Below are 19725 nucleotides of genomic sequence, written 5' to 3' on the forward strand. Positions count from 1 at the left end.
AACTAGACGATTAGATGTATTTTCCTTTGTCTCTACAGATCAGTGTCAATATAATCAGCCACTGCCGTTCCTACCCTGACATTACAGAAAGGGAAAGTGGCAATATTTCTCTCCCGTTGGCATAGCCTGCCACCAGGCATGTCGCAGGACAGTTAATTGTGTCTCTCATTCATAAACCTTGTTAGTCTGCTGCGACATTTATTAAGATTAAACTGCAGTGATTTATCAAGGCCACTTGTTCTGTGCCATCTGCATGCCTGCTGTCTGCTCATGGCCAATACCTGCCAGACTGCACAGGAACGCATTCACATGAGTCATATTTGGCTAAGGCAGAGACCATAGAGAAAGGTTCCCCGAATTTGTCCCGCGTGTGATTTTTTATATTTTTTTATTGTTGGACATAAAAGACTGTTAAAACACCAGCAACTCAGCTCCAAATTATTTTTATTTTGAAAATCTGTTCCAAACTATTTCCACGCATGAACGAGAGATATGTGCTCGTTCACAATTGTAAGCAAGGTTTGACATTGTTACGTTTTAGTCAAATATTATATCTGGGCTTCTTGCAGTCCATAAATTATTTGTAATTATATTCCGGGAACCTGGCCATCCACTCAAGAAAAAATCTGCCCGCGGCTGAATCTAGTTGATGATCCCTGCTATAGAGCCTTCTCCATATGGGAAACTGGGATCCATATTATGTAGATGGGATCAAGAGGGTAGAAAACAGGGGAAAACATGTTGTGTTATATTTCAGACTGAGCAAAGGTTAAATAGGTCACCAGTGCTGCTTTGTTTTTTATTTGAGGTAGCTAATGGCAACCCACACTAGACGATACAGCAACAAGAGGAATTAACTGACACTAATTATGGGTACTTACACTTGGAGGGAAGCCATGGTCACTGTGGCCCACGCCTGTCATGGAGATGTTGTCAACATCATAAGAGCTCTGGAAGATACAAAATACATGACGTAGAGGTTGGTTCCTGCTATTATAATAAGTGACAACCCTGAGTCATTTCAATGTGAAATTCAATTCCAGTCACACAAAACACATTTGTTGGGTCACATGTAAGTAAAGACGTTCTAATAATTGTAGGGATTGGTCACTCCTTATATTAAGAGGAGACGCATAACAATTAAGGGTCTTAAGGATCCGCCCTCTTTTTTTTTTTTCAATTTTCGCCTGAAATCACATACTCAAATCTAACTGCCTGTAGCTCAGGCCCTGAAGCAAGGATATGCATATTATTGGTAGCATTTGAAAGGAAACACTTTGAAGTTTGTGGAAATGTGAACGGAATGTAGGAGAATAAAACACAATAGATCTGGTAAAAGATAATGCAAAGAAAAAAAACAACCGTTCTTTTGTATTTTTTTGTACCATCATCTTTGAAATGCAAGAGAAAGGCCATAATGTATTATTTCAGCCCAGGTGCAATATACGTTTGACCACTAGATGGCAGCAGTGCCTGTGCAAAGTTTTAGACTGATCCAATGAACCATTGTATTTCTGTTCAAAATTTTGTATCAAGACTGCCCAAATATGCCTAATTTGTTTATTAATCAATTTTTATGTTAAAAATTGTGCACTCTCCTCAAACACAATAGCACGGTATTCTTTCACTGTAATAGCTACTGTAAATTGGACAGTGCAGTTAGATTAACAAGAACTTAAGCTTTTTACCAATATTAGATATGTCTATGTTCTGGGAAATGTTCTTGTTACTTACAATCTCATGCTAATCGCATTAGCCTGTGTTAGCTCAACCGTCCCGTGGAAAGGACACCGATCCCGAAGAACATTTTATTATTTTTTTTATCCCTTTTTTCTCCCCAATTTCGTGGTATCCAATTGTTAGTAGTTACTATCTTGTCTCATCGCTACAACTCCCGTACGGGCTCGGGAGAGACGAAGGTCGAGAGCCATGCGTCCTCCGAAACACAACCCAACCAAGCCGCGCTGCTTCTTAACACAGCGCGCATCCAACCTGGAAGCCAACCGCACCAATGTGTCGGAGGGAACACAGTACACCTACCGACCTGGTCAGCGTGCACTGCGCCCGGCCCGCCACAGGAGTTGCTAGTGCGCGATGAGACAAGGATATCCCTACCGGCCAAACCCTCCCTAACCCGGACGACGCTAGGCCAATTGTGCGCCACCCCATAGACCTCCCGGTCGCGGCGCGAATAACTTTTTAAGCCTTCATAAAATATTTGATCTTGAATGGGCGAATATTGACAACAATCAGGCTTGAAAAGTCAGTGTTACAGTCCATTGTGAGGTTACACACCCCTTGCACAGTCTTCACATTTTGCTGGGTTAAAATGTAATCTAAATTAAATTGATTCAATTAGATTTTTTTCCCTACAGACCTATACAACCTACTCCACATTTTCAAAGAACATATTTTCCAAATTATAAAAAAATGAAGATGTCTTCACACCCCAGAGTTAATGTGAATCATTTTGAATAAGATTATACAAACTTGGCACAACTTTTACGGCAACATATACTGTATCCATTGTTTTGTCAAAATTGCTCAAGCTCAGTAAATTTGGTTTGGAATTGTTGATGGACAGCTGTCTGATTTTCAAGCAATTCTACAGTGCTTTAAGAAAGTATTCAGACCCGTTGACGTTTTCCACATTTTGTTTGTTACAGCCTTATACTAAAATTTATTAAATAAAGTCTTCATCAATCTACATACAATACCCCATAATGACGAAGCGAAAACAGTTTTTTAGAAATTTTTGCAAATGTGTTAAAAATAAAAAAACATACCTTATTTACATAAGTATTCAGACCCTTTGCTATGAGACTCAAAATTGAGCTCAGGTGCATCCTGTTCCCATTGATCATCCTTAAGATGTTTCTACAACTGGATTGGAACCAATTGATTGGACATGATTTGGAAAGGCACACAACTGTCTATATAAGGTTTGCATGTCAGACCAAAAACCAAGCCATGAGGTAGAAGGAATTGTTGGTAGAGCTCAGAGACAGGATTGGGTCAAGGCACAGTTCTGGGGAAATGTACCAAAAAACATTTCTGCAGCATTGAAGGTCCCCAAAAACACAGTGGCCTCCATTCTTAAATGGAAGAAGTTTGGAACCACCAAGACTCTTCCTAGAGCTGGTTGCCTGGCCAAACTGTGCAATCGGGGGAGAAGGACCTTGTCAGGGAGGTGACCAAGAACACGATGGTCACTCTGACAGAGCTCCAGAGTTCCTCTGTGGAGATTGGAGAACCTTCCAGAAGGACAACCATCTGTGCAGCACTCCACCAATCAGGCCTTTATGGTGGAGTGGCCAGACGGAAGCCACTCCTCAGTAAAAGGCACATGACAGCCCGCTTGGAGTTTGCCAAAAGGCACCTAAAGGACTCAATATTCTCTGGTCTGATGGAACCAAGATTGAACTCTTTGGCTTGAATGTCTAGAGTCACATCTGGAGGAAACCTGGCACCATTTCTACGGTAAAGCATGGTGGAGGCAGCATCATGCTGTTGGGATGTTTTTCAGCGGCAGGGACTGGGAGACTAGTCAGGATCGAGAGAGCGATGAACGGAGCAAAGTACAGAGAGATCCTTGATGAAAACCTGCTCCAGAGCACTCAGGATCTCAGACTGGGGCAAAGGTTCACCTTCCAACAGGACAACAACCCTAAGCAAACAGCCAAGACAACGCAGGAGTGGCTTCGGGACAAGTCTCTGAACGTCCTTGACTGGTCCAGCCAGAGCCTTGACTTGAACCTGATCTAGCATCTCTGGAGAGACCTGAAAATAGCTGTGCAGCGATGCTCCCCATCCAACCTGACAGAGCTTGAGAGGATCTGCAGGAAGAATGGGAGAAACTCCTCAAGTACAGGTGTGCCAAGCTTGTAGCGTCATACCCAATAAGACTTGAGGCTGTAATCGCAAAGTACTGAGTCAAGGGTCTGAATACTTATGTAAATGTGATATTAAATTTTTTATTTGCAAAAATTTCAAAAAATCTGTTTTTGCTTTGTCATTATGGGGTATTGTGTGTAGATTGATGAGGAATAACAACAATTGAATACATTTTTGAATAAGGCTGTAGCGTAACAAAATGTGGATAAAGTCAACGGGTCTGAATACTTTCAGAATACACTGTATATTTATGATCCAAATAACCCATTACAAATAACCCAAGTACCAGAACTACTACTGCTCATTAGCACTTGGTGTCCATAGTACCGTAGATTTGTTCAGAGACTATCAGGCATGCTATCCTATCTGACCCAAATATTGATCTAGAATCAATAGGAGGTCCACTGTTCTCATTTATCTAATGGTTTGGGGGGTCAAACCACTGAATAATGTTATACTATGGCTCCAATCCAGATGAAAGCCAGCTAAAGTTTATTCGCTTTTCAGAGTGAACAAAGGCAAATACACCACACTAAAAAATTAGGGGTTCAACTGGAATACTTCAAAGATCCTCGAAGAACCTTAGGGTTCTTGGCAATGAAAAACAGCCCCAAAAGGTTATTCAAAGAACTTCTTAGGTGGTGTTCATTGAGGAAACCCAGCGGTTTTTCCGGGGAACTTGGCAATTATTACTGAAAACGCTCGTGCCAAGTCTGAATGGGACAACAGTTAAAAAGATAAGTCGGGTTGATGTTTGGCTCTGAATATGTATCGAAATATTTGTCTTCGTATATAATATTAATTGTGGTTTTCTGTGAATAGCTTCCATAACGTTAACTATCTACTTTAGTTCAGACTAATTAACGTACACGTTAGAAAGCCGGGTTTGATCAGTGTATGAGCTACAGTAGTTAGCTAGCTAACGTTAGTTAACGTTATGTCCTAACTAGGCATGTTAGGGTTGCGAAAGTTCAACTGAGATAGGAACAATAGTACACCTGAACTTGGTTAAAATAATTGTTTAATTCAAAAGTTAATAAATGGCAAATACATTTTTCGTAAATACGGGGTCACTGCACCACCCCGCAGGGTGGGACAAGGAACAACTGATTTGTTTCTGACAAAGATAGTATTTTATACTCGTGACAGAGATAGTTCCCGCTTCCGAGCTGGCCTGTCAGAGTAGAGACTGGGCGTGGTTTAGACTCACCCAGCCTATCGTTGATGTTGGCGCCTTAAGCCAGTCCTGGCCCCTTAGCGCATGTGATGTCCCGACGCTGTTGCTGTGTAGATTACGCTCCTTCACCCCAGAGACTGGGGTCAGACAGTTTTATAACATTGTCTGCGATATCTGCACCTGTATACAATGTCCACTGTTCTCGCTCAAGGCTAACTACAGCTTCCCAGCTCCTTATCTGAGCTAACCATTACTTCCAGCACACACACGCAGACATCCAGGCGCCCAAACAGTTTGTCAATATCAAATCACATTTGTTATAGTATTCAATCACATATAATATGGTTGCTGATCACGTTTGTTAAAGTATTCAATCACATATAATATAGTTGCTGATCACGTTTATAGTATTGGGTTATAGTGCATGACTCAGAACCTCACATGTTTTTCGTGTGTATAGTTTATCTGTTATTGTCTGGTCAGCAGTCTCCTGATTCACCCCCCTCCTGTGTCTCTCTAAGATTAGCACAGTCTCGGCCACATAGTACAGCGCCCACACTACTGATACATTGTTGCATACACACACATATTTCATACAGTACAGCGCTCTCTTTAACACACACACATTTCAGGCTGATATTCATGGTTAGGCCCTGAGCACTGGTAAAAGTGAGAACAATGGAAAATGCAGGTTTACAAGAGTCAGCAATTCAAACTTTAATGCATAAGAAGCCCTACTAGCTTATAGTTAGTTAAGCATGTCAAAAAACCTTATAAAAACCCCACAGGCAGAACTAGGTTTGTATTATTTACTGAACAATATTCTGCCCCATATCTTGTATATAGTTTCCATAAAGCCAGCATGGCTTTACACTCGTTAACGTAAGTTTCCAATCTAGAGCAGTTATCACTTTTGTGAGAATGAACTAGCTAGCTTCGTTGACTTTAACTAGCTAGCTAACTAACGGTGAGCTATCACGACGAACTGAATCTGGCAATGGAGGGATTCCTCTTTATATTGCCTGCTAGAGCATTAAATACCATCATAACATGTACAATACTAAACCATTTTGGAAACGTTACATGTATTCCCCCTTGTGGAGGGAAATTAATAGCTTAGATGGTAGCTATAGATGGGATTCAAATGCATAATGTTATTAATATACTGACTAAAACAACTCTTCATAGATGCATGCCCTTCAGAATCCAAAACACAATATTCTGCCCTACCAAGCAAAATAGCAGTAAAGACTCTGAAACTGAGAAAAATTACGTTTTTTTAAATTATTGTCCGGCCAAATGAATTGTAGGCAGATCATTGGATATGTGGTTCTGTTGTCTTACATGAGGTTATTTTTTATTCACATTGACTCTGACCTGACCCTAGACGGCAGTTACTGCCTTCTTGCATATTACACCCACTGGAATACGATTTTTTCTATATACAAAAACTTGTGTTAATATAATTATTTGTATGTGGCTGTCAGTGTCATATAGTTTTATACTTGTATCAGCGAAGAACAATACATAATACCAAGGTAAACCTTTGACCCAGCAGCCCAAAGCTCAGTAAAACCAAGGTAAAAAGCAGTAACTGAGGTTAGTGATGGCAGTTGCTGCCTTTTTCATGGGTTTCACTAACTTTTTGCTGTTACTGCAAACATGACCCCCCCCCCCCCTAAGCAAACAGCCAAGACAACGCAGGAGTGGCTTCGGGACAAGTCTCTGAACGTCCTTGACTGGTCCAGCCAGAGCCTTGACTTGAACCTGATCTAACATCTCTGGAGAGACATGGCTACAGACGTGATGCTACAGGTCGGTAGTCATTTAGGCAGGTTACCTTAGTGTTCTTGGACACAGGGACTATGGTGGTCTGCTTGAAACATGTTGGTATTACAGACTCAGACAGGGAAAGGTTGAAAATGTCAGTGAAGACACTTGCCAGTTGGTCAGCGCATGCTCGGAATACACGTCCTGGTAATCCGTCTGGCCCTGCGGCTTTTGGACAGCAACCAAGGACGAGAGCTCACCATGCGCGACTCAACAAATTACAGCTACCACCTGCAGGCAGTCCAAGAACCCAGAAAATGCCAGAGTCTATGGTGTCAGAAGTCCGTGCTACGTCTCTGAGATGACATATGCACCTTTACCCTTTATGTATTTATTCCCCTTGATGTGATGCATGACTTCCTTGAGGGCATCATACCTGCTCTACTGAGGATGGTGTTACACGAGCTTGTGAAGACGAAACAAATCACTGTGGCTCCGCTAAATGACGAGATTGATGACTTCCCGAATGGCAACTACGACAGATCATCCAGACAAACACCACTATCCGAGCGCGTCCTGAGGAAGAATGGGCATCTGGTTGGGAGTGCATCTGAGAAATGCTAATGATTGGGTGGCAAATAGCCAGCGGTGATGCGTGGGAAGTGTGCCTGTTACTGAGATAAATTGGGGACATAATCATGGCACCTACTATCAAAAGGTCTTGGGCACCATACCTGGAAGAGAAAATAATGGAATTTCATGCTTTTTCAAGAAGTCTTCCCAAACAAGCAAACACTCAAGATGCACTTTCCGAACCATTACTCCCGACTGCTGATGGCATAAGGACCACTTATCCATCTGTCGTGTATGTGCTTTGAAGCCAAACATCAGTACTTCAAGAGAATTGCACATGTCATCTGTGACTACGAAAACATTGCACAGACACATGCCCAAAGACGCCAGATGAGACAATGCTGGGAGCAGTCAAAGAACACATGCTTAGGAATCACAGTACCACTCCAAAAAGACCAACCCACCACATTTTGCTTCCAGCCAACAACCAACCAATAAACAGCATCCTCCAACCAACACAAAACTGTGGCCCACAATATTCACCCTTCCTGAGTTCCCCACAGCCCTGCAGTGTAAACTCAACCAACAGAGTGAAGAGTTCCAACTTTCCCACTGATTGGTCCAAGTGGAGGAGACAAATCATCCAGGTTTTAGTTGATATCATGTGCACATATACCTGGTAAGTTTATATATTGGCACATCATGTGAGTTTCTGTGTGTGTGTGCGTGTGTGTTGGTTTAGATATTACTGCACTGTTGGAGCTAGGAACACAAACATTTCACTAAACCCGCAATAACATCTGCTAAATATGTGTACGTGACCAATACGATTTCATTTGATTTGTGTGTAGTCATAGGATGTGTTACGCTGTAATGGAACACTACATTGATTTACACTTTTCGAAGGTGCCCTACAAGCAGACAATATACCGACATCTGGATATCATTGGTGGCCAAGTACCCATTTCTAAGGGACTGTACAGGACAAGGATATGTGAGTGATATTTTTATTACATTTTTGTACACTTTTCACAGTAATGTGTGGTCATTACTAATAACTCAACCTCAATTCATGGCATGGGATGATTCAAAAATAAGTTAAAAAAAGAAAGGCAACCTCTCGTCTGCAAATAAGAGGTTGCAATCATCAGTTAAGTTCACACAGAAAATTAGTTCTGTTGGGAATGCAGGCCCAGCATCAAAGGCAGCCAAGGTTTATGGCTAACCTTACCCCTAAACCTAACCTTAGTTCCAGCAGGTGTTTGCTTGCCAACAAAGTTGCAGGTAATGGTTTGAGAATATATGGACTATACAGTATATGCGACTATCCAATGAAGTGGATTGACCTTTACCTGTATATATGTGTATTTGTGTCATAGGTGACTAATGGCACGCATGATGTAGAGCTACTTGGGGGCCTGTCTGCTACACCACTTTTGAACCAAGTAAGTAACAGTCATATAATTGTCAAAATATGCTCATTGGATCATGAATATGAATCAAACTCTCACTTTTGTTAGTTAGGTTACACATTTGCTATTTTTTAAGTCTATGTGAATCAAGTTAAACCTCCAGGAATACAATATTTGCAAATTATCTTTTCAGATCATCTCAGAAAGGAATCAAGTCCATGGAATGGATATAGACAAAAAGATAATTCAAGGACTCCGCAAGGCTAGTGGCAAAATAATAGCAGAGGTAGAGAGGCGAGGCATGGGAGAGGACATCATCCTGCTATTTCGACAGGCCCTGAAGGACAATACAGAAGAGGCAATTGCTCTTATTCCTTCCCTTTCTCTAATGTAGCGTATACAGTACATAGTACATACAAAATATGTCTTTTGTAATAGAATTGTAACACACTTTTTTTTTTTTTGCAAATGTAGTAAGATCATTGCTTTACTTTACTTTTCCCCAGGACTCGAGATCCCAGCAGCGATCCTACTCTTGCCCTAACGCTTCAATGAGGACCCGAGTGGCCTTGTCCGTGACAAGGTATGTCTATGCACAAATAATCTGTTTCTTCATAAACATAAGTGTGCATGCTTATATAAAACTACAGCTGAACATTTGTAATGTTCTTTGTTAATTGTATGTGTATTAATCCATTTCACCATGAGTCAAATCACGCTGACCTTTGAGGGGAGAACATCCACGCCCTAGAGGACGTCTCTATGGGACTTGGGGCTCTGTTAGGGCCGTATTTTTTTATTTTCAGTTAAATTTCCCCAAAATGTCAGAAAAACATTTATGTTCTTAAGTTGCGGTGTTCTGGGTATAAGAGAAGTTGGGGTAAAGTTACCAGGGCTGGTCATAAAGATGGCAAACTTACTAACAAAAATAAGTGGTTGTTTGGCAAGTGGTTGTTGGACACACACACACACACACACTAAAGCAAAAAAATCCAATCTGTATTTAGCATCAAGCATCTACAATCTTGTTAGTTTACCTTAATTCATTTTTAATGTATGTTGTTTTTATTGTATTTTATATTTTCACCATGAGAGTGAAAAGTACTATACAAAGTAAATGTATTATTTATTATGTTCTGACATGTCTGCAGAAATGTTGCAATGTTTCTTGTGTTTTGTTTGGTAAATTGTTGTCTAATTGTTCATTCACATTTGTGGTGCCACTAAATTAACAATTAATTATTTAAATCACTATTGTCATTATTATTAAAATATTTTTGTATAATGGGGGAGGGTGGACAGGCAGTAAAAAAAATTAACCCCAAAAGATTCTTAGAGGAACCATTATAACCTATGAGAAGGTTTTTTTCAAAGAACTTATAGGGGTTCCCCCACAAGGTTCCTCAAATAACCTTTTTTCAAGGGTTCTTTGAAGAGCTAATAGGTGTTCCCCCACAGTTTCAATTTAAAGAACCCCTAAAGGATACTCCAGGAACCTTTTCTTTTTAGAGTGCAAAGGGGGACATTTAATTAACAGTGAAATCTAACCTCTCAGTAAAGATTATAATTGTATCACAATATGTTGCAAAGAGATTTAAGAAACATTGAAAATACAATTTTTATTTGTAATGAACCCTGATAACACCCATCAGCTATCTCTATATATCCGCTTTACAGAAATATGTCTGCTGACCCCTATACGATTGCTCATACATTTTAAAAATAGATTCTTATCCTTCAATACAGATTGCCTCTACAAGTACTATGCTCCATAGAGCTAGCTTGTGTTCTCATGGGGGCAGTTAATAAATCAGTTAATAAAACATTGCTTTAGCAGGTGACATCACATTTTAAATAGTAACACTGAAAGACGCCGTAAAGATGAACACGTTTCAAAAATGTCAAAATTGGATTAGACATCTATGGTACAGCAAAGCCCTCTGAAAGCTTCCTCCCTGGAGTGACCCCTCTGCTGTGGATTCATCTTACCATCCTGTCAGTAACAATGTGCCAGATTAATTTAGGAGCCATGTGATTGGCTGACACAAATCCAGGGGTGCTTTCCAGGCCAAAAGTTGGTTTAATAGATTTGTGGCGGACTACACAGAAGAATCCTTTATGATGGAAATATGTACTTAGTTCTTGCCTAATTCTCCTACGAATCTTGTTGCATTACAGTACAGCAAGTGTGTTACTGTTTGATTAGGTGCTTCTCAAGTAGAGGCACTGAATGTTAGGTACCATTGGTGGCATTAATGTGTATTGATGTTGGGAGATGAGCACATAAGTGCAAGTGGGATTTTTTTTTAAACCCTAAATTGGCTTACTTATTGACCTTTACTGTGTTAGACATGCATTCACACTGTTCTGCCTCTAGAGCCCAAAATATCCTCCACACATTCGGTACATTGTCACACATGTGAAAGAGGACAGGGAGCAGGCTTGACCTGACCTGACCTTGCCTGGATGTGTTAGTTACCTTCTCAAAGATGCCAGAGTCGTGGCTCTTCATCTTGGACTTGGAGCTGGAGGGCTTGAAGTGTGGGAGCTCGGCTGTGTCCTTACTGATATCACAGGACACCTGGCGGCTAGCCGGCCAGGAGCCCATACTGGAGAGGTCAGCCTCCGTATCTGTCCAGCCCTGGGGGGATGGAACCATTACATAAACGTTAGACAGACACACACAGGTACATGCACACGCACACACACACCCATCTCATGATTTTATATCAGGACATATTTATTTATACCGATTCGCTGTCGGAGGCGGAAGAGAGGCAGGACTTGACAGTGCTGGTGCGGTGTAAGCGGTCGCCGATGTCGGAGGTCTGGCTGGTGACAGTGGATCGTCGGGTGGACACGAAGCTGCTGTTGGTGGATCGCAGGTCGCGTCTACGTACACACAGCAAAAACCCCAGGCATGGGATGTACTTGGCTATGGCCATCCTGAAGACCGAGAGTGCAGGGGGCAAATTTAGGAGATGTAGGTCCAGAAGCTAACTGATGTTTCCTCTAGCATAAGACAGAAAGGCAAAGTACCATACAGTACAAGGCTACACCATAGGCAGTCTGATGGGACAGAACATGGCAGGGACTTGGCCTGATGTATCATGTCAGAGGAAACAATCTAGGTGCCCTATACAGTTTATTAACCCTTGGCATCCTTCCTGTGTGGTGAGAATAAAATAATGTTCAGTTGTATTAACATCCAGGTTAATGAGTGATTGTAGAGGAAAGTTTAGTCTGATCTAGAGTTGCACGGTGAATGAAAACAATGGTAGTTTTTAAATACTAGAACATGAAAAACGGTCCAGTATTATAATTTGTTACTTTTGGATCTTCTACAAAATGTGTCTCAGATTTTGAAATCAACTTAATGGTTTGAATTTATTTGAAAATGCATTAAGTTTATGGTTCTGATTTAAATGACGTTCAGCTTATAAAGGCCTCATCAAGCCTTCATAATGCCTTCATAAGCACTACATAAGTATCTATAACCGTATGTCATGCTTTAAAAAGGGTTCATAAATGAGGCATAACTGTGTGACATAACCACCAATGTCAAATGTGACAACCCATTTTGTGCTTTTCTGATAACTAATTTCTGTGTTCTATTCATGTGCTGTTCTATAAACCAATGCCTGTGTTCATGCAAGTGGCTGACTGAGTGAATCCTCACTATCAGTAGCTGCAATTTGGCAGTACACCTGGACCTTGTTTCGAGAATGAGAACAAAAGATATCTCAGTTTCAAGGTCTCAGGTTAGAGAGGAGAAGCCTCGTGGAGTATTGGTCTGTGACATGTTACGAACCAGTATTGGTCGGTAATGATTAAAACGGTAATTAATAAGTAATTACAGTAAATCATGCAAATATAACTTGTCTGTGTATAGCCGTATAAAAGACAACTGCTGGGTCTGCCTTGGCACAGCTCCTGATTGACATGTGTATATTGGTGCATTTAGTTGGTTGGAACCTTTCCAGCGTGCTGACAAATAAAGGATGATTCATTTAAGATTGACTTCGAGTATCACTGTGTAAGAATGTCCACGACACCCACTATGTCGAATATGATCTAAACGTACTTTTAAAGGGTGACATGTTGGGTCGAAGGATTGGAATACGCTCTAAAGTGAAGTCATGGTAGTCACATTACACCTAATCTCATTCCAAGACACTTCCGCCCAAATGTGCTGAAGGCCTGGTGGACCAATGCATCAAACTTGGCCTTCATTAGTTAGGATTAGCTTTAAAGTCACATTTTTGCCATAATTAGGACTTTTTTGCTGTGTTAATTAGTGACGATGACAAATTCTTTACTCAGTAAGGTCACTCCTTTAGAATTCTATGGTCACTCCCACCTACTGTAGGCCAACTTTGAATAGTTGATATCCCAGGCTTCTATGTGTTGTGTGTGCAATAGCCTGGGGGACGACGTTGGCACCATTGTAACAGGTTGTAATCAAGCCCCTTCTTAACTTTATTTTTTTAACTGCACCATTGTTTAAGGGCTTGTAAGTAAGCATTTCACGGTAAGGAATACCGGTTGTATTCGGGGGATTTTTATTTGATTACACAGGAATATGAATAGTGTAGCCTGAGCTGGCAGAAAAGTGTTGAACAAATCAAAATATATTTTAGATTCTTCAAAGTACAGTAGCCACCTGTTGCCTTGATGTCAGCTTTTCACACTCTTTGAATTCTCTCAGTCAGCTTCACCTGGACTCCTTTTCCAACAGTCTTGAAGGAGTTCCCACACATGCTGAGCACTTGTTGGCTGCTTTTCCTTCATTCTCTCAACCAGTTTCATAAGGTAGTCACCTGGAAGGCATTTCAATTAACAGATGTGCCTTGTTAAAAGTTAATTTGTGGAATTTATTTGTTCTTAATGCGTTTGAACCAATCATTTGTGTTGTGACAAGGTAGGGTTGGTATACAGAAGATAGCCCTATTTGGTAAAAGACCAAGTCCATATTATGGCACGGACAGCTCAAATAAGCAAGGAGAAACAACAGTCCATCATTACTTTAAGATATGAAGGTCAGTCAATCCGGAACATTTCAAGAACTTTGGACGTTTCTTCAAGTGCAGTCGCAAAAACCACGAAGCGCTATGATGAAAGAAAGACTCAGAGTTACCTCTGCTGCAGAGGATAAGATAATTAGCGTTAACTGCACCTCAGACTGCAGCCCAAATACATGCTTCATAGAGTTCAAGTAACAGACACATCTCAACATCAACTGTTCAGAGGAGACTGCATGAATCAGGTCTTCATGGTCGAATTGCTGCAAAGAAACCACTACTAAAGGACACCACTAAGAAGAAGATACTTGCTTGGGCCAAGAAACACAAGCAATGGACATTAGACCAGTGGAAATCTGTCCTTTGGTCTGATGAGTCCAAATTTGAGATTTGTGGTTCCAACCACCGTGTCTTTGAGAGACGCAGAGTAAATAAACAGAAGATCTCTGCATGTGTGGTTCCCACCGTGAAGCATGGAGGAGGAGGTATGATGGTGTGGGGGTACTTTGCTGGTGACACTCAGTGATTTATTTAGAATTCAAGGCACACTTAACCAGCATGGCTACCACAGCATTCTGCACGGATATGCCATCCCATCTGGTTTGCGCTTAGTGGGACTATCATTTGTTTTTCAACAGGACAATGACCCAAAACACCTCCAGGCTGTGTAAGGGCTATTTGACCAAGAAGGAGAGTGATGGAGTGCTCCATCAGATGACCTGGCCTCCACAATCACCCGACCTCAACCCAATTGAGATGGTTTGGGATGAGTTGGACCGCAGAGTGAAGGAAAAGCAGCCAACAAGTGCTCAGCATATGTGGGAACTCCTTCAAGACTGTTGGAAAAGCATTCCTCATGAAGCTGGTCGAGAGAATGCCAAGAGTGTGCAAAGCTGTCATCAAGGCAAAGGGTGGCTACTTGGAAGAATCAAAAATATATTTGGATTATTTTAACACTTTTTTGGTAACTATATGATTCCATATTTGTTATTTCATAGTTGTGATGTCTTCACCATTATTCTACAATGTATAAAATAATACAAATAAAGAAAAACTGTTGAATGAGTAGGTACATCCAAACTTTTGACTGGTATTGTAAGTTTCGTAGATTTTTCACAGACCTCAAAAGTAATCCCCGATGTGGTTCAAGCATTGTTGTGAACACAGAGTCAAATGTTGTTGTTTTTCTACTAAAAAATTTGAAAATAATTGGGGAAAACCTGAAAAAAATGGGGGAAATCGAAACCTGGAAAACAAAACTGAGAAAATGGAATTTGGGAAAAAACTGAAGTAAGCAAAAAATGTGAATGGTTTTTAAAGGGCCTCACTAAGGTTTTTTGCTGTGCATGACTGCACTTTAGAGTGTGAGTCATCCTGCAGCATAGCATTTTGGGGAAAGTTGAGGTTATGTCCAATATTGACAATGCACCTAAGAGGGAAAGAATTTCGGCCATCCTAGAAATGTTTTAAGAGTAATGTAATATATACAATTTAGCAGACGCTTTTATACAAAGTGACTTACAGCGATTCGTGAATAAATGTTTACATATGGGGTGGTCCCGGGAATCAAACCCACTATCCTGCTTTGTGAAGCCTCAATTTAACATGATCTATAAGGCTTTTTTTAAGTGGTGCTTGCCTGCACTTGTGGTTACAATAAATAGTGTTACTTCACACAGTCTGCACCTGTGTCTTACCTTGATTCCTGATATTCTCAATTAAAAGTTAAAGCACAGGTTTATGTCATATTTGACATAGTGGGTTATGTCACATTTGACATTGGTGGTTGCCACACAGTTATGCCATATTTATGAACCCTTTATAAACGTATGACATACGGTTCTAGATGATTTGTAACACATTTATGTAGTGTTTATGCAGGCTTTATGAAAGCTTTAAAAAGCTGCACGTCATTTAATAAAGCGGACCAAGTTGGGTCATAAGACATGACCAGAATGCATCAGTGATTCGTGTTCCCTTGCAACTTTCTGAAGTCTGTATGTGTGCAGTGCGCATATTTCTACCGTATTGTGTAGCCGTTAGCGATGCTAATGATAACCTTCAGGTAAGTCTTCAGGTAGATGGAAAGGCTTTTTCAAAAACCTTCTCTGTCACGCCCTGATCTGTTTCACCTGTCCTTGTGCTTGTCTCCACCCACCTCCAGATGTCGCCCATCTTCCCCATTATCCCCTGTGTATTTATACCTGTGTTTTCTGTCTGTCTGTTGCCAGTCCGTCTTGTTAGTTCAAGGATACCAGCTTTTTGTCTCAGCTCCTGTTTTACCCTAGTCTCTCTTTTTCTCATCCTGGTTTTTGACCTTTGCCTATCCTGTACGTGCCCACCTGACCACTGCCTGACCTGACCCTGAGCCTGCCGTCCTGTACCTTTGCTTCACCTCTGGATTACCGACCTCTGCCTGACCTGACCCTGAGCCTGCCGTCCTGTACCTTTGCTTCACCTCTGGATTACCGACCTCTGCCTGACCTGACCCTGAGCCTGCCGTCCTGTACCTTTGCTTCACCTCTGGATTACCGACCTCTGCCTGACCTGACCCTGAGCCTGCCGTCCTGTACCTTTGCTTCACCTCTGGATTACCGACCTCTGCCTGACCTGACCCTGAGCCTGCCGTCCTGTACCTTTGCTTCACCTCTGGATTACCGACCTCTGCCTGACCTGACCCTGAGCCTGCCGTCCTGTACCTTTGCTTCACCTCTGGATTACCGACCTCTGCCTGACCTGACCCTGAGCCTGCCGTCCTGTACCTTTGCTTCACCTCTGGATTACCGACCTCTGCCTGACCTGACCCTGAGCCTGCCGCCCTGTACCTTGGCCTCTGCTCTGGTTTATCGACCCTTGACCTGTCGTTTGCCTGCCCCTGTGGTTACAATAAATAGTGTTACTTCACACAGTCTGCACCTGTGTCTTACCTTGATTCCTGATATTCTCAATTAAAAGTTAAAGCTAGAATCCTTGGTTGCTACATCCATTTTTGGACTAATAAAGTAGTGTTATATACCTACTGTACAGTATGCCTACTGGGCAGAATTATGATTACTTGATGCAATCCAGTGTGCATTTCTCCTGCAAACTCCAACTCGTACGCAACAGAATCACCGCTAACCAAACAACAGTGCTAACTAGGTGCATGAGTACTTTGAATTAAAGGGTAACTACACCCAAATATCAAAATTTCTTAGATTTTTCCCAGACCTCAAAAGTGATCTCCTGATGTAAGAATTGTTTGGAACTAAGAACAGATTAAATAAAATATGTCCTCTCCTCTTTCTTTTTTTGCTGTGGTATTGTTTTAGTATCGAGTACCGTGATACTAAACCTGGTATCGGTATCAAAGTAAACATTCTGCTATCGTGACAACATTAGTCTGATCGCTAGCTGACAGGGGCTATACCCTTCCTGTCTCTCAGATTTGATCGATTCTTATGAGATGGAGTGGAATGTTTCACTTGGCTAGTATCAGATTAGTGAAATTAAAAACAACAACAGAATAGCCCTTTGACTTTGTTGCTTAGCGGAATTTCCAAATGGGGTTGGGTTGCGTAAGCAGATTTGACCCATAATGAAACAATAGAAACCATTTTATTTTGTGGCCACCCCCTGTACTTGGGGTGGCAGCAAGACTACAGTACCTGTACTTGGGATGGCAGCAAGACTACAGTACCTGTACTTGGGGTGGCAGCAAGACTACAGTACCTGTACTTGGGGTGGCAGCAAGACTACAGTACCTGTACTTGGGGTGGCAGCAAGACTACAGTACCTGTACTTGGTGTGGCAGCAAGACTACAGTACCTGTACTTGAGATGGCAGCAAGACTACAGTACCTGTACTTGGGGTGGCAGCAAGACTACAGTACCTGTACTTGGGGTGGCAGCAAGACTACAGTACCTGTACTTGGGGTGGCAGCAAGACTACAGTACCTGTACTTGGGATGGCAGCAAGACTACAGTACCTGTACTTGGGATGGCAGCAAGACTACAGTACCTGTACTTGGTGTGGCAGCAAGACTACAGTACCTGTACTTGGGGTGGCAGCAAGACTACAGTACCTGTACTTGGGGTGGCAGCAAGACTACAGTACCTGTACTTGGGGTGGCAGCAAGACTACAGTACCTGTACTTGGGGTGGCAGCAAGACTACAGTACCTGTACTTGGGATGGCAGCAAGACTACAGTACCTGTACTTGGGATGGCAGCAAGACTACAGTACCTGTACTTGGTGTGGCAGCAAGACTACAGTACCTGTACTTGGGGTGGCAGCAAGACTACAGTACCTGTAATTGGGATGGCAGCAAGACTACAGTACCTGTACTTGAGATGGCAGCAAGACTACAGTACCTGTACTTGGTGTGGCAGCAAGACTACAGTACCTGTACTTGGTGTGGCAGCAAGACTACAGTACCTGTAGTTGGTGTGGCAGCAAGACTACAGTACCTGTACTTGGGGTGGCAGCAAGACTACAGTACCTGTAGTTGGTGTGGCAGCAAGACTACAGTACCTGTACTTGGGGTGGCAGCAAGACTACAGTACCTGTACTTGGTGTGGCAGCAAGACTACAGTACCTGTACTTGGGGTGGCAGCAAGACTACAGTACCTGTACTTGGGGTGGCAGCAAGACTACAGTACTTGTACTTGGTGTGGCAGCAAGACTACAGTACCTGTACTTGGTGTGGCAGCAAGACTACAGTACCTGTACTTGGGGTGGCAGCAAGACTACAGTACCTGTACTTGGGATGGCAGCAAGACTACAGTACCTGTACTTGGTGTGGCAGCAAGACTACAGTACCTGTACAAGAGATGGCACCAAGACTACAGTACCTGTACTTGGGGTGGCAGCAAGACTACAGTACCTGTACTTGGTGTGGCAGCAAGACTACAGTACCTGTACTTGGGGTGGCAGCAAGACTACAGTACCTGTACTTGGGGTGGCAGCAAGACTACAGTACCTGTACTTGGGGTGGCAGCAAGACTACAGTACCTGTACTTGGTGTGGCAGCAAGACTACAGTACCTGTACTTGGGGTGGCAGCAAGACTACAGTACCTGTACTTGGGGTGGCAGCAAGACTACAGTACCTGTACTTGGTGTGGCAGCAAGACTACAGTACCTGTACTTGGGGTGGCAGCAAGACTACAGTACCTGTACTTGGGGTGGCAGCAAGACTACAGTACCTGTACTTGGGGTGGCAGCAAGACTACAGTACCTGTACTTGGGGTGGCAGCAAGACTACAGTACCTGTACTTGGGGTGGCAGCAAGACTACAGTACCTGTACTTGGGGTGGCAGCAAGACTACAGTACCTGTACTTGGGGTGGCAGCAAGACTACAGTACCTGTACTTTGGGTGGGTGATGGCATAGATGATGGGGTTGTGAATGGCTGAAGCCTTGGCGATCACAGCGGGCACTGAGTTCATGTAGGGGGTCAGAAAATCTGTATACCTACAGGGCACATGAAAAGGGCAGAGAGAGAAGGCTGTTAGGCTTGAAGGTAGAATTACACAATATATATTGTACCTGAATGGTCAAGGTATGAATGTTGTGGCTGCGGCAATGCTTTTAGAAGTGGGTGTGTATTGTCTATATAGGGTAGTATAGTAAATCAAAACCACTCACCCTGCAAATGCGGTCAGGGCAACAGCGGAGTAGGGGGACCAAGAGATGACGTAGAGGAGGATGACAATAAGAGCGATCTTAGCCATCTTCCACTCATTCTTCAGCCGATTGAAACTCCTAATGGAGTCTCTGGTACTCCCAGTGCTGTTGATCTTGGTTACAGCTCTATAACACATACACACACACACAGATTTTTTTTTTCAATGCGAGAAATTAGAAATGCTTCAGAGAATCCAATGCAGTAACTTAATTT

At 42.3% G+C, this 19725-nt stretch overlaps 1 protein-coding gene across 1 annotated transcript in view; it reads right to left on the bottom strand.

Annotated features, from left to right (window-relative positions):
- LOC129836252 (melanopsin-A-like) overlaps positions 1-19725 on the bottom strand; it is a 74941-nt gene that overhangs the window by 5243 nt on the left and 49973 nt on the right. Inside the window, exons 6-10 of the mRNA XM_055902164.1 lie at positions 19473-19637; positions 19191-19298; positions 11577-11772; positions 11306-11467; positions 882-950 (exon numbers count right to left, since the gene is read on the bottom strand). Of these exons, the coding sequence (XP_055758139.1) occupies positions 882-950; positions 11306-11467; positions 11577-11772; positions 19191-19298; positions 19473-19637 (700 nt within the window). The remainder of the gene's footprint in view (positions 1-881; positions 951-11305; positions 11468-11576; positions 11773-19190; positions 19299-19472; positions 19638-19725) is intronic.

This window comes from Salvelinus fontinalis, chromosome 37 (assembly GCF_029448725.1).
Source record: "Salvelinus fontinalis isolate EN_2023a chromosome 37, ASM2944872v1, whole genome shotgun sequence".
NCBI classification, from domain to species: Eukaryota; Metazoa; Chordata; class Actinopteri; order Salmoniformes; family Salmonidae; genus Salvelinus; species Salvelinus fontinalis.